The sequence below is a fragment of the Hoplias malabaricus genome, chromosome Y, assembly GCF_029633855.1.
Source record: "Hoplias malabaricus isolate fHopMal1 chromosome Y, fHopMal1.hap1, whole genome shotgun sequence".
Taxonomy (NCBI): Eukaryota; Metazoa; Chordata; class Actinopteri; order Characiformes; family Erythrinidae; genus Hoplias; species Hoplias malabaricus.
Genome location: NC_089820.1, coordinates 10,079,803 through 10,092,531, shown reverse-complemented (window position 1 = coordinate 10,092,531; position 12,729 = coordinate 10,079,803). Strand labels below are relative to the sequence as shown.

Here is a 12,729-nt window from a genome sequence, read left to right as displayed (position 1 = left end):
TATTATAATATAACCTACACCTTATCTTCCTTTAATTCTTCTCATTTTGCTCATCCAGCTGTGTACTGAATTTGCAGTCTGTCACTATTCTAAACAGAAACTATCAAGAAACAGAAATCAATTGTATGCTAAAGTATATCACCCCTGTTTTATATATTGATTTTCTAAGTGTGTATATTTTTTAGATATTTGCAAATGATTTTCCGCAAAAAGTAGTTTTAAGATACATTTCAGACGAAAAAATTGAAAAAAATGTAAAAAATATATTATTTGACCAGGGGTAACCAAACATTTGCATATGTCTGTAAGCAGGTGATCTATAAACATCTATAAACATGTACATGTTGATCTTTCCTCCTCAGTGGCTGAGGACAGATGAAATAACTCAGAGCAGCGGAACAGCCATTAAGATTGAGAACCCAAACCAGTTTGTCCCCCTCTTCACCAACCCTAAGGAGGTGCTTGAAACCAGAAATAAGGTAGAGTCGACCTTTTCTTTACAGTGTTACTGAGAGTAAAAATCTAGGCAATGTATATAACATGTCTCATTATGAAATTATAAGTTTAGTAAACCTATTTCTAGATTTGTTTTTGCTTTATAGTACCTTATTACATTGGCAGATTATCTATATATATGAGATTAGAGGTAATGTGTTTGAAAACCTGAACTTAGTGATAGAGAGGCAGTCCTGTTTTTTTTTTTGTTCACCTACTGCTGCTGGAAGTCACAGTCACTAAAGCAATAGTGCATTGTCAGCATCTGGAATGGTCGACCTCTGGCTAGGTAGAATACAATAGCACGGGAAGATGCGCCAGTAAATGTGACTAGTGCCTCTTTAGGTAAATGTGGGCTAATTTATGAGGGGCTCTCAATACATTGTCATATCTATGTTATAATCTATTAATTCTGCAGGCAATATTACACTTTCTGAGTGTAGGTAAAAAACACACATCAGCTCATTTTGATCTTTGTATTGTTGCATTATGGGATGTTACCATTATGAGAAACACAAGTATGTTGAACATAATTGTCCTTGTATATACACAGTAACATCTAACTTGAGCATGGCTGGCAATTTCAGTAAGATTAATGTTTATATCTGAGCTTTGCTTGCATTTTGAGAAAACGTTATCTGTTTTTATTTCAGATTCGAGAACAGAATCGTCAGGACATGAAGACAGCAGGACCTCAGTCTCAGTTATTAGCCAGCGTCATCACTGAAAACAGCCCACCAGTACGACACCACCAAACACTAACCAAAAATGCAAACATTCCAGCCCAATAAGTCTTGTGTTGATTGATGCACAGCTAAGAGTTCAAAAGACATAGGATTATACCTTGTCATTTTCCTACACTAGTTTTTTTCCCCCCCTTTTGGCCGTACAAAAATAGAAGTTAATATTTAAAATTCATGCCTACTCAAACAATATGCATACTGATTACCATGCTTGGCTAGTTTTCCAATAGGAACATGTTTAGCAGCTGTATGTAACCTATTATGCATTATTTACACTTTTATGGGACTTGTATTTCCCATTAAATAAATAAATAATTATAATGAATTAATGCAAAAAAAATAAAACAATAATAATATATATTAGGCCCACAGCTCCACTGCAAAACTAAAGGTTCAAACACCAAATTGAGGTTGACTGCATAAAGTATTTTGAGAAAATATTATGTTTTTGAATTCTTATAAAGAACTCAGAAGAAAGGAGTTGTTTACAGTGAATGAAGGAAACTACTAACCATACGTTTGTGTTTATGAACTCTGTGTATTTCTCTTAGTCTCCAGAGAAAGTTGAGCTTCCTTCCACCCCTGAGCCTGAGCCCCCAAACCCATTTAATGAGCTGACGGATCAGGAGCTGGACGAATATCGCAAAGAGGTCCAGCGTAAACAGCTTGCCATTGACGGTACAGTGCATAATGCTCTCTATTGCCTCTGAGTTTCTTAAGCGCTGTGGTATACTGTACTGTAAATATACAGTGGAAATATAAAATGACGCAAGAGTTCTTTGGCGTGATGCCTTTGAAGAAACACTTTTGGTTCCCCAAAGGCACTCTTAATGGACTGATCTTACTCTGGTGTTTTTCAGTCTAATCTCTGTCAGCTTTGTCTGTGGAGTACACCATTAACAACAGGCAGTCATTTTGAAGTGCTTTCCTGTACTTAAATAAGGACTAAAAACCTGCTGACACAAAATCCACAATGATGGAGTGAATGGATTTTCTGGGATGAGTGTTTTGTTTTGTGGGCTTTTTTGTGTCATTAAATAAGTCTAAATGGTTCTGTAATTAATGAACCTGGTATAGAGTTTGTCTAGTTTAATTTGGTTTAATTTAAAACCTGCCTGAGCTGCATGTCCATGCTGAGCATAGTAAACCAGATCAGCTGATTTTGTGCTACCGTTCATCTTATCAGTGTGTAAAAGTAACTCTATCCAGCCTTTATTGTGCAGTATTGTAGATACTATGCATTATAGGTATAAGATATCTCCATAATTGCAATTATGCCAGTTTCATAATTGATTTCTATTATTTAGATAGAATAATAACACAAAAACTGATCAAGTGTTTTACACAGATTATTATAAACAGATCTGCTCTAGTGCTGGTATGTTTTAACATTTTTTAATGGATGTATTGTGCCACAGAAACAGGATGCCTTCAATGGAAATATAAATGTGTTTGTCACCACAAAGAAAATAAGAAGAAGGGCCATACAGTTCACTTTTCTCCTCATTATGGATTTTTTTGTCCTCATCTATTATTGGCGAGTTGTTTTTGAGAATTATCTTTCAAATCATATGTCAAAACCAGAACTCTTCCATTCCCAGCTGGTGCAAAAAGCCCTGCAGCTTATAGTTGGAATGTTTTGATTTTGCAATTATAGAATGCTTGTTTAGCAAGCCCTTCTTTATAATTTGCCAATATTTTTCATATTGTACATTTAATATAAATATAATTAATTACTTACATTGTCCTTACTGAATCTAAAGGGATGTAATATCAATAGTATGCTTACCCAAATTACAGTGAACCTAGACATTTAAATTTTTTTTTTAAATTACATTGATCTACTGTTGTAAACCAGTGCAAGGAAATACTTGCTCAGCATATGGAATTTACACTCAATCCATGAATTCATTCATTCATTCCTTATCTGCAACCACTTATCCATCAGGGTCGCAGTGGGTCTACCCTGAATCATTGGGTGTGAGGCAGGAATACACCCTGGAGGTGACACCAGTCCTTCACAGGGAACACACACACACACATTCACTCAGATACTCACACCTACAGACACTTTTGAGTCGCCAATCCACCTACCAACGTGTGTTTTTGGACTGTGGGAGGAAACCGGAGCACCCGGAGGAAACCCACGTGGACACAGGGAGAACACACCAAACTCTTCACAGACAGTCACCCAGAGCAGGACTTGAACCCACAACCTCCAGGTCCCTAGAGCTGTCTGACTGCAACACTACCTGCTGCGCCACCGCGCCGCCCATCAATCCATGAATGAATATCAGAAATAAATTTGCCAACCTGAGATATTTACTAGTCCAGTTAATTATATTTACAATAATTTCTTTGTTTGCTGTATTCTTCAGTTTTTTATGATACTGAGATTGCAGTCGAGCAACAACACGTGAGCATCACTATGCAGTTAGCTGTGCTCTTTTGCCTAGCATGGGCTACAGAGGTTTAAAACTCCCAGACATTAGACCTGACCTCAGTATCATGTTCTTGTGCATGAACACTACCAAATACTCACTGAGAAATCTAATGTGAAGCAATATAGTACAACATTGAGAAAAACTAACTACAAATACTCATAATTTCAGCAGAAATTCTGGAATATCAACAGTCCTTGGTAAACAATAATAATTCATCTCAGGTACGGCCACACCCAACACCACCAGCACCACCTGGTTTACCCCACCTGTCATGGACGGACAAAATTTTCAGCAAGCTCAAAAACCCTCAGTGATACCATGCTCCATTCACTGTATAGAATGAGTGTATAATGCTTCACAATTAACATTAATGTTAATGTTAAAAAAGTGGTGTGATTTTCATACCTTGCTCTTTGGCGATCATCCCTCACCTGTGTCCTGTCTCACGTTTCACAAACACTACCCCTTTAAAATGTTTTATTCTTTTGTGTTTTATTTCTCCTTTTTTTGTGCCTTTGTATTCACTTCTTCTTGGGATGTATCAGGTGGGGAGGAAGTGCTGAACGATGCAGGTACTCCCCCTGCGGCCTCCCCCACCAAAGCCCCTCCCTCAGGTGAGCCCTACACCTGGAACCCTATCTGCATGCCTCTGCCTGGTTCTGTAATGCAGAGGAGCATGGTTTGGCCTGCTATTGTGTTTTTTTTTTTTTTTCATAACAAATGTTGCTACGTAGGACAAACAGTAAGAGAACCCTAGTACAATAATTCTGTCCGCTAATGTCAGCATGGTAGCAGTGTGGCTTTGTCAGTTCTTTTGCTTTTTTAGTTTTTCACTGATGCACAAAAGCTAATGTAATAGGTTTATTTATCCATTTTTGTTAGCTACATAAGTCTTATAGCTCCAGTGCAAAATAAATAAAGAAGACATCAGGCGTCCAACATGTCTTGGGCAGCTTTGGGATAAAGGAGAGATTGTGTAAGTTTGATTGTTCGGTTTGTCAAAATATGGTCATTTACATGTATCAGTCGAAACATCACAGCAACATCAGCTTGAATAGCAAGAGGTTGGAAATGGGAAATAAAAAACCTTAACAAATGTTATTAATGGACCACAAATGACCGAACTATAGAGGAACTAGACCCTTTGAGCTTTTCTAATTTATCTACATGTTCTTTTCTCTTTGTACCTATAGATGGTGACACTACAGATGCTGTACAGAATGGAAAAGAGGAGGATGAGAAGCAGCAGGAGGAGTTGGAGAAAGGATTGAAGGCTCTATCCACCAATGACACATCGGAAAGCTCACCTTTGGCCCCACCCGCTGTTCCACCCACAAAGCCTCCAGGCACCACCCCAGAGGGCTCTCCTTCCAAATCGCCCTCCAAGAAGAAGAAGAAGTTCAAAGCTCCATCTTTCCTGAAGAAGAGCAAGAAGCAGAAGGAGAAGGCTGAGATCTGAGCTTCAGAAATAAATTTCACAAACACTTCTGCAGTACACTACAGTAACACACAAGCTCACACACACACACATTTACATAAACACACACCTCAACAGCCCTCGGCTAAAAATGTTGCACTTACACTCATTCAGACTCACTGTGTATCAATCAGATCATCCACCTGTAACATACTGAGCATTTTTGGATTATTGTTTTGTGACATGAAGCTCATTTTCATTACGATCTTCATCCACAATCTTGACTAACCTTCAGTGAGATCTAAATAAAAGTTCCAGTTGAGCTCTACACTCACTCCCCATGCTTTTAAAACAATATTGCACTTAGCACAAGCATATAGACGAGAATGTGGCATTATGTAAGCACTGATTGTTCATGTTAGTCCATTTTGATTGTTCACTGATGGTCATTGCACAACTATTTGTATAAGTGTATTTGTGTGCACTCTACTGACTGAAAGCTGGTTTCCTCATTTTTCATAATAATTCTTGGTTTTGAACAGCAGGGATACAGTACATGGCAACGGTGATGATGAAATATCTAACGTTGAATGGAAAAAAGAAAAAAGAATCTGGCTTCTTTATGCAACGTTAAAAGGCACTGAAACATTCCACTCCTAGTTTTTATTTTGTACAGTTATTGGGGGAACTTCTTTGCAGTTGTAATTATTTTTATGACCAATTTCTTTTATTTAATTGCTTTTTGTGTGTATATCTGCTGGTTTTCAACTCTGAATCCATGTCATATTAGAATGTAAAGTGTTAAATGCTAGGTTGTACCAATCATTAAAATTCATTTAAAGGAATTTCTGCTTCATGTGTTTAATTGTAAATATCAAATGGCAAAAAATGTCTTCTAAATGTATTTATTTCTGTCTTATCTGTTTTTTTATTATTATTATTATTTTATTACAATCAGTGGAATAAAGTAGACACTGTCTAGAATTTCCGATCGGTCATTAGCACAGAATTCTCACTTTAACACAGTCTTTTTCAGAATTTTGTGTTTTCAGTGTTTGATTTTATTAGAATCTCATTTCCTTCTAAGAAACCTTGCTTTTTTTGAGCAGTGAGTGCACTAAGCTTTATGACTTTTTGTAATTTCATTCTGATTTGCTGGAGTTTTTAAGATTTAAAGGCAACAGTTCAGTTACTGCCCTGTGCACAATAACATCAAACACAATATCATATTATGTGTAACTTAAAATGCTACCGCATGCAAAATGAAAAAAGTATAGGCCTATTCAAAATACCATGTCATTTCAATGTCTATACTCTAACGGCTTATACAACTCCAGCCACCAGAGGGCAGCAGGGAGCCTCGATTACAAATTAGCTTCCAAGTGTGTAAGGTTTATTTAACAAAATTCCCAGTTAATATTTATGCCTTGAACTTCAAAGACATTGTGTTAAAAGCAGTTTGAAAAGATTTAATGGGTTTTCATGAGTTTGGGAGCCAACTCACACTAACTCCAACCTTCTTATCTTGGCAGCATCCTGTGGAATTGGACATTAAGAACATCCGTCCACATACTGACTAACATGGTGATTTCAATGTGTTTTTTTACACACCACACCATGAGCTTGACCCAGTGTAAAATCAAATGTTCGATGCTTACTTAATGCCAATAAACTGCCTCCTTGGTCACCCTCGTGCAGAAGAGCTAGCCACCAACAAAACTAACCTTAACTAACTAACCTGGGGAAGTTCAGAGAAGAGAATGTCCTCCTCTTGACAATCATCCACCATACTAATGGGGTGATAGTCTGGGTAATGCTCCAAGGTCCCTTCCCCCAAAGCTCTATATCCTATTCAAAAATTAATAAATTAGTTAGTTAATTCGAAAATTAGAAAACATTATCATTAATCTTTCTAGTAAATTTTTATTAGTCTGTCAATTTATCATAAGTCATCATTATAGAACAGTTAGTTCCACCCAAGTATCACTATAACAGTACTCGGAATTTTAACTAGATATGTATGTCGTTCTTAATGTTCATTAATAATATACTGCTATAGGGTTTAAGCTTATTGCTACAGATAAATACATGAGCTGGCCAGCACGACCTATTCAAAATAGGCAGCGATAGCTAGCTATTATGCATGGAGACATGTTGCTTGGCAACAGTTCAGTCCAGTTTCAGGGTTATTTGTGCAGGCGAAACTAAATAAATGATTAAATTAACAAATCATGAAGTGTCGTCGATCATTACTGCGAACTAATTAATGGCGCCTGTGTAACTAAGGAGACATGGAACTGATCTAATTAATCCTCGGACGTTTAGGTAGGAACTACGTGTTACTTGATGTTTGTTTCCACCGGAGCTAATTTCACGCGGCTGTTATTTGCAATGGCGTAGTGTCGTATAGGAGCCCGTATATTTTTTCAGAAAACTTGTGAAACCGGAGGATTTCTAAGAGATTTTGAGAAGAGAAGTGGAGAATGGGGCGAAGCAGGAGCAGAACACCACCACGTCGAGGTATGAAAGAAGCGTTAATATAATTAAAATGTTACATTCAGCTGTCGACCAAAAACAGCCCACTCTCCCAAGTGATGAATAAACACATGCACAAATAATGTTAATGTAAAAGCATGAAAAACGGTTCACTAGTTCCCAAATCTAAACAGATTTACTGAAATACGTGGTTTATGAATGAAAATACTGACGGATATAGTAGTATATTCGTCAGTAGTGAGTAAGTTATTGTTCGTTATTGAATAACTCATACAGAAAATGCCATTTTCCCAATAAAAAGTTGCAGACAGTTTGTGCGACATAGATCTTTACTACAAGTACAGCTCAGTGTTTATTACATATTAATACACATTAGGTAAGTAAAAATGTGACAGTTTGTTACCATAATAGTGCGAAATAAATTGTTAAATATTTTATTAAATAATTGAATAATTATTATAAATTATCACTATTTTATATATACACATATAATTAAAGGAAATCAGTTAAATATAAAGTTTTTTGTGTAATATTTTTAAATGTATGTCTGTGTACTGTATACATTTAATCTTATATTGTGTAAGGTTCATTTTAATGCTGTATTAAGAAAAAGAAGCAACAAAGCTATATCACATTTGTATGTATTTGCATAGAGTATCAGCATTCGGGAAACACAGGTTAAAATTTCATTACTGCTAACTTAAATCTCATCTATTAACTTGACATAAATTTTGTCATATTAAATGTCATTCATTCTCCTGTTCATGCACTAGTTTGTATGTTCATCTAGACACAGAGTAGCAGGATACACTGTCATGGGAATACTTTAGTACATAAATGTAACATAAACCTGGGAGTTATGGTAACCAACACACTCATGGAGAAAATTTTTTAAGTCTCTCTTCTTATTTCTAATCTGTTCTTTTGGTTTATTCCTACAGAGAGACGGCGTTCACGGTCATCTTCCAGGGATCGTCGGCGCAGAGATCGTGAACGTTCACGGTCTCGAGACCGGGACAGACGCAGGAGTCGATCACGATCACCACACCGCCGGAGGTCCAGGTGAGGCAACAGAGGAGTTATATTTTGAGTGTTGTATTTTAATACTGTTATTTAAATTTTTTTTAAACTTAAAGTTAAATATGTATACTTTGTTTATGGTAAAATATAAATTAATATTGTTACTGGACTCAAACATTGCCCAACACAGCGGTCAGTAATAAAGAACTGTTAGAGAAAGATTAGTTAGTACTGAATAACACTTTCTTACAGATCTCCACGACGACACCATTCATCCTCACTCTCTCCCATGCGACAGAAGGACCGACGGGAGGAGGACAGGAAGGATGTGAAAGAGAAGCCTGCAAAGATGCATCAGATATCAGGTGAGTGGGGGCTTCTGAGTGGTTCAGCAGGCTAAGACTTGGCCCTGTCATCAGGATGTCATGAGTTTGATCTCTGGTGTGTACTTGGACATCTGAGGCCAGGAGTCAGAGAGAGCACAATTGGCCCTGCTCTCTGTGTGGGTAGAATGACTCTCCTCACAGTACTAGCCAGCATGGGTGTTTGTGAGCTGATGTGATAGATCCGGGTAAATTGCACTGTCCTCCGGTGTGTAAAACTGTTCTGTGGTGTTGAATTAGCAGCAGTTCAGTCTGATGACTTAAGCCAGGATATCAGCCTATACCAAGTACTGATTCGACTTGTTTATCTTTTTCAATTTGATATCTGTAAACATCAGTTAATTCAAAATAGATCTTTTTCAGAGGTTTTCTCATAATGGTTTTAAAAATTATACAGACTAGAGAAGTCTGAAATAGTTATTTTCTGTCAAAGCTGGTGTGAACAACAGAAATGGAAATCATTACACCTTATATAGAGTTTGTTTTATTCTTATATGCTGCAGGTTTTTGTAGAGAAACACATGTTCTGCTGTTGTTTCTTTACGTCTAGCAAATCTGACAGTAGTGCCACATTTAGAAGTATACTGTCAAAAAGGAGTACATTATGTTAAACCAATTCCAAATGACCTGGACAACTTTATGATATCTTTGTACTGGTTCTAAGTGTAATAATGATATCCACATTATTTTCAATATACAACAATTTACTCATATTTTATATATGTGATTGTCGCAGCTAAAGTTACATGTGATTGTTGGAAAATGCTATTTTATTTTCTCTTTTTTTGCAGCTGAGGACATGCAAGGAAAAACAGAAGAGGAGATAGAAATGATGAAGATGATGGGCTTTGGTTCATTTGACACCACAAAGGTGAGAATTTTGAAATCACAGTGAAAACATCAGTGTGATTGGTTTTTAAGTTATGAACCAGAAGAACTCGGGGAGATCTTTGAAATGTTTTTGGTGCATTCTATATTAGTGTTGCATGGTATACCAATACTAAATCAGATACTAGATCAGAATGAGCTGTGAATGTGCAAAAACTGCTGCCAAAGACACGTTTGCTTCTATTTGTTACATTTATTACTTTTTCTGAACTCCTGAACTGAGATCCCATAATTGATTGAGGCATTCAGCTTTATTCAAACAGTAAACTTATGAACGTATGACACAGAGCCAAAGGCTTCACTCTTAACAAGCAGACACCAGCGATTCTGCTGAATGCCCTCGTCTTTTAGAGGAAGTACATTACTTTTCCTGACGCTTTAGATTTTTGCAATGGTATCATTTCAGTATCGGTATCAAAATTATTAGGCAGGTATTGTATCGGAAGTCATAATTTTGGTATTGTGACAACGCTATTATTTAAAAAAATAATTTTAATGAATTATCTGTGCCATTTATCAGGATTTTAACTGATGTGATAGTTTACTCGTAAAAATAACTTCCCCTTTTTATATTATAGCAGATAGACCGGATTATCCTATAATTTTGCATGTAGGACATTTAAGTGAATATTACATAAAACAGGTCGAATAGCACATATGACAGCTCCTGACCACATGGTGGCAGGATTGTATAAAATAAATGCTCTGCTTTTTTTTTCTTTTCCTTCTGCTTGGGTACAGATTATTATTATTATTTTTATCATAAATATTCGCATAATGCAGGCTACATTTCAGACTGGTTAGTACATTCATAAAGCTTCAGTATACATTATGAAATATAAGTCTTAGATTTTTACTTCACCAATGGGCATGACACTGCTTTTTATCTCCTGACACAGTTTGCATGTGTTGGGTTATTTAACTATGCTTACAAAAGGTATCTTTAGAAGCCTACTTGTATTGTTCCTCTTCTTCTACAGGGCAAAAAGGTGGATGGTTCTGTAAACGCTCATGCAATCAATGTGACCCAGAAGAGGAAATACAGGTTAGTTGGGGTTTTTAAAAATCCATTTTCAGCATAGTTCGTCTGATTTAATAAGTTCCCACCAGCATGATTTAATAAAAAAAAAAAAAGTTTTCATTTTTTTTGGAGCAAAAGGAAAAAAACATATTTTTGACATATCGTCACTGTCCAGTGAAAAACCATGCATCTCCCAAAATAGTTACACTACAGGAGAAAGAAAACGCTTTAACTTTCAGTGGAAGTCAAAGTTAAATGATTTCATTCCATTTAATGTTGGAGCATTTTTATTGGTCCATTCATCATGACATTTTAGACATGACCGCTGTGTTTAATTTACATTTTATTGTTTTTATTATATATCTTTTACTAACTATTAAAAGGTTATTGTATATAGGTTGACATATGTCCTATATGTTATATCTAGAATTTGTCTTCTGTTGATGGTCTGACTTGTACTGTTGAAATAGTGTATTTTCTATAAGCATTTGCTTACTTTCCTAAATGTAAAAATAAAACACATTTAGGGCTTTAATTTTCAACCTAGTAGGTCAGAACTTGCATCATGAGAATATAATTTTTAATATGTTAAAATCTGGAAAACGATTCTTTTGATCCTCAACACAGTCTTGTTATAAGTAATGTATGTATGTTTTATGTTAAAGTAAAACTTTTAATGTAATAATTAAGACATAAGATCTTATAATTCCAGAAACTGAGAGGGGTAGAAACTGGTGCAAAACAATGTTGCACAGATTAGTGAATCTTTTATCACTAGAATACAGATGAAAATGTGTTGTCACCTTCTTAGTTATTTTCTTATTTATATATGCTGCTATGATAATATGATGTTTATGTTCAGATCTTTTAAAGTATGATTACAAGTCTTCCAGAAAACCCCCAAGTGGTTTATTTCCTTTTGATGTCTCTGCATTCCAGATACCATCCTTTTATAATTGTTGTTAATGCATTCAGTATTATTATTTACATTTAAAATGTGGTACCAATTTTTTTAAATTTAATTTGTTCTGAGTGTTTACACAGTAAAAATGATAGTCTTGCTTTTATCACCAATGATACAAGACCAGGGTGTGTATCTGTTTTGATTCTGTTTACATGTGTCTACTGTCTGCTTTTGAGCAAGAGCATATTATTTGGTTGTGCTGTTAATGGCAACTGCCTGCTTTGCAGCCAATCACAGCTGCAGGTGCTTCACAGCTAAGCATTCCTATTGGCCAGTGATGATGTAATATGTTGGTGCAGCAAGGAGGATCAATGATGTAATCATATTTTCATTTACAGGCAGTATATGAACAGGAAAGGTGGATTCAACAGACCTCTGGACTTCATTGCTTGATAAAGGACTGTTTAGAAACTCTTTGTGCTATGATGGTTAGATGGTTGTTATTCTCTTTGTAACTTTTTTTTTCTCTATTTTTGGCTGTGTAGTTAGTTATATAAATGCAAATGCTTCTGTTTTGTTAAGTATGTCAACCTGTAACAGTTTAACTTCCATTGCCTGTGCTCTTTTTAGGTGGTTTGAATTGATTTTGTTGTCTTGACTCTAAATAAAATTTGAGAAATTAAAAATAATTGATGGCGCTTTACCTCTGTATTACCTGTGACTTTAACTATAATAAAAATCTTAGCTGATGAAGTTACATGTCTACAAAACAATCATCACATTTGATCTAATTTGAACAGTATTTCTAGTTTTTGTTATACATGGTTTATTTATTTATTTATAACTGCTTTTACTATGGTATTACTGCATTGTAAGTTGCTCTTTAGTCTATGAAAAATCTCTGAATAATTATTATTT

At 35.7% G+C, this 12,729-nt stretch overlaps 2 protein-coding genes across 3 annotated transcripts in view; both read left to right on the top strand.

The window, feature by feature from the left end:
- Window positions 1–5,916, top strand: part of LOC136678829 (beta-adducin-like) — a 47,122-nt gene extending 41,206 nt beyond the window's left edge. The window contains exons 11-15 of one of the 2 annotated variants that reach the window (XM_066656978.1): window positions 363–479; window positions 1,149–1,235; window positions 1,790–1,916; window positions 4,228–4,296; window positions 4,876–5,916. In XM_066656978.1, coding sequence (XP_066513075.1) covers window positions 363–479; window positions 1,149–1,235; window positions 1,790–1,916; window positions 4,228–4,296; window positions 4,876–5,141 — 666 coding nt within the window. In that variant the 3' untranslated portion in view covers window positions 5,142–5,916. The remainder of the gene's footprint in view (window positions 1–362; window positions 480–1,148; window positions 1,236–1,789; window positions 1,917–4,227; window positions 4,297–4,875) is intronic. The other variant, XM_066656979.1, reaches the window with a different exon arrangement.
- Window positions 5,917–7,298: 1,382 nt separating this feature from the next.
- LOC136678830 (U4/U6.U5 small nuclear ribonucleoprotein 27 kDa protein-like) lies at window positions 7,299–12,483 on the top strand. Its single transcript, XM_066656980.1, has 6 exons — window positions 7,299–7,619; window positions 8,537–8,657; window positions 8,868–8,980; window positions 9,790–9,869; window positions 10,867–10,931; window positions 12,210–12,483. Exons 1-6 carry the CDS (start codon window positions 7,583–7,585, stop codon window positions 12,262–12,264), a joined length of 471 nt encoding a protein of 156 aa, XP_066513077.1. The 5' UTR covers window positions 7,299–7,582; the 3' UTR covers window positions 12,265–12,483.
- Window positions 12,484–12,729: the final 246 nt, after the last annotated feature.

Bases quoted from the DNA above. Each gene is read 5' to 3' on its own strand.
- LOC136678830 (XM_066656980.1), top strand. From the start codon at position 7,583: ATGGGGCGAAGCAGGAGCAGAACACCACCACGTCGAG. The intron at 7,620-8,536 runs GTATGAAAGAAG...TTATTCCTACAG, and splicing joins CAGAACACCACCACGTCGAG to AGAGACGGCGTTCACGGTCA. The intron at 10,932-12,209 runs GTTAGTTGGGGT...TTTCATTTACAG, and splicing joins ACCCAGAAGAGGAAATACAG to GCAGTATATGAACAGGAAAG.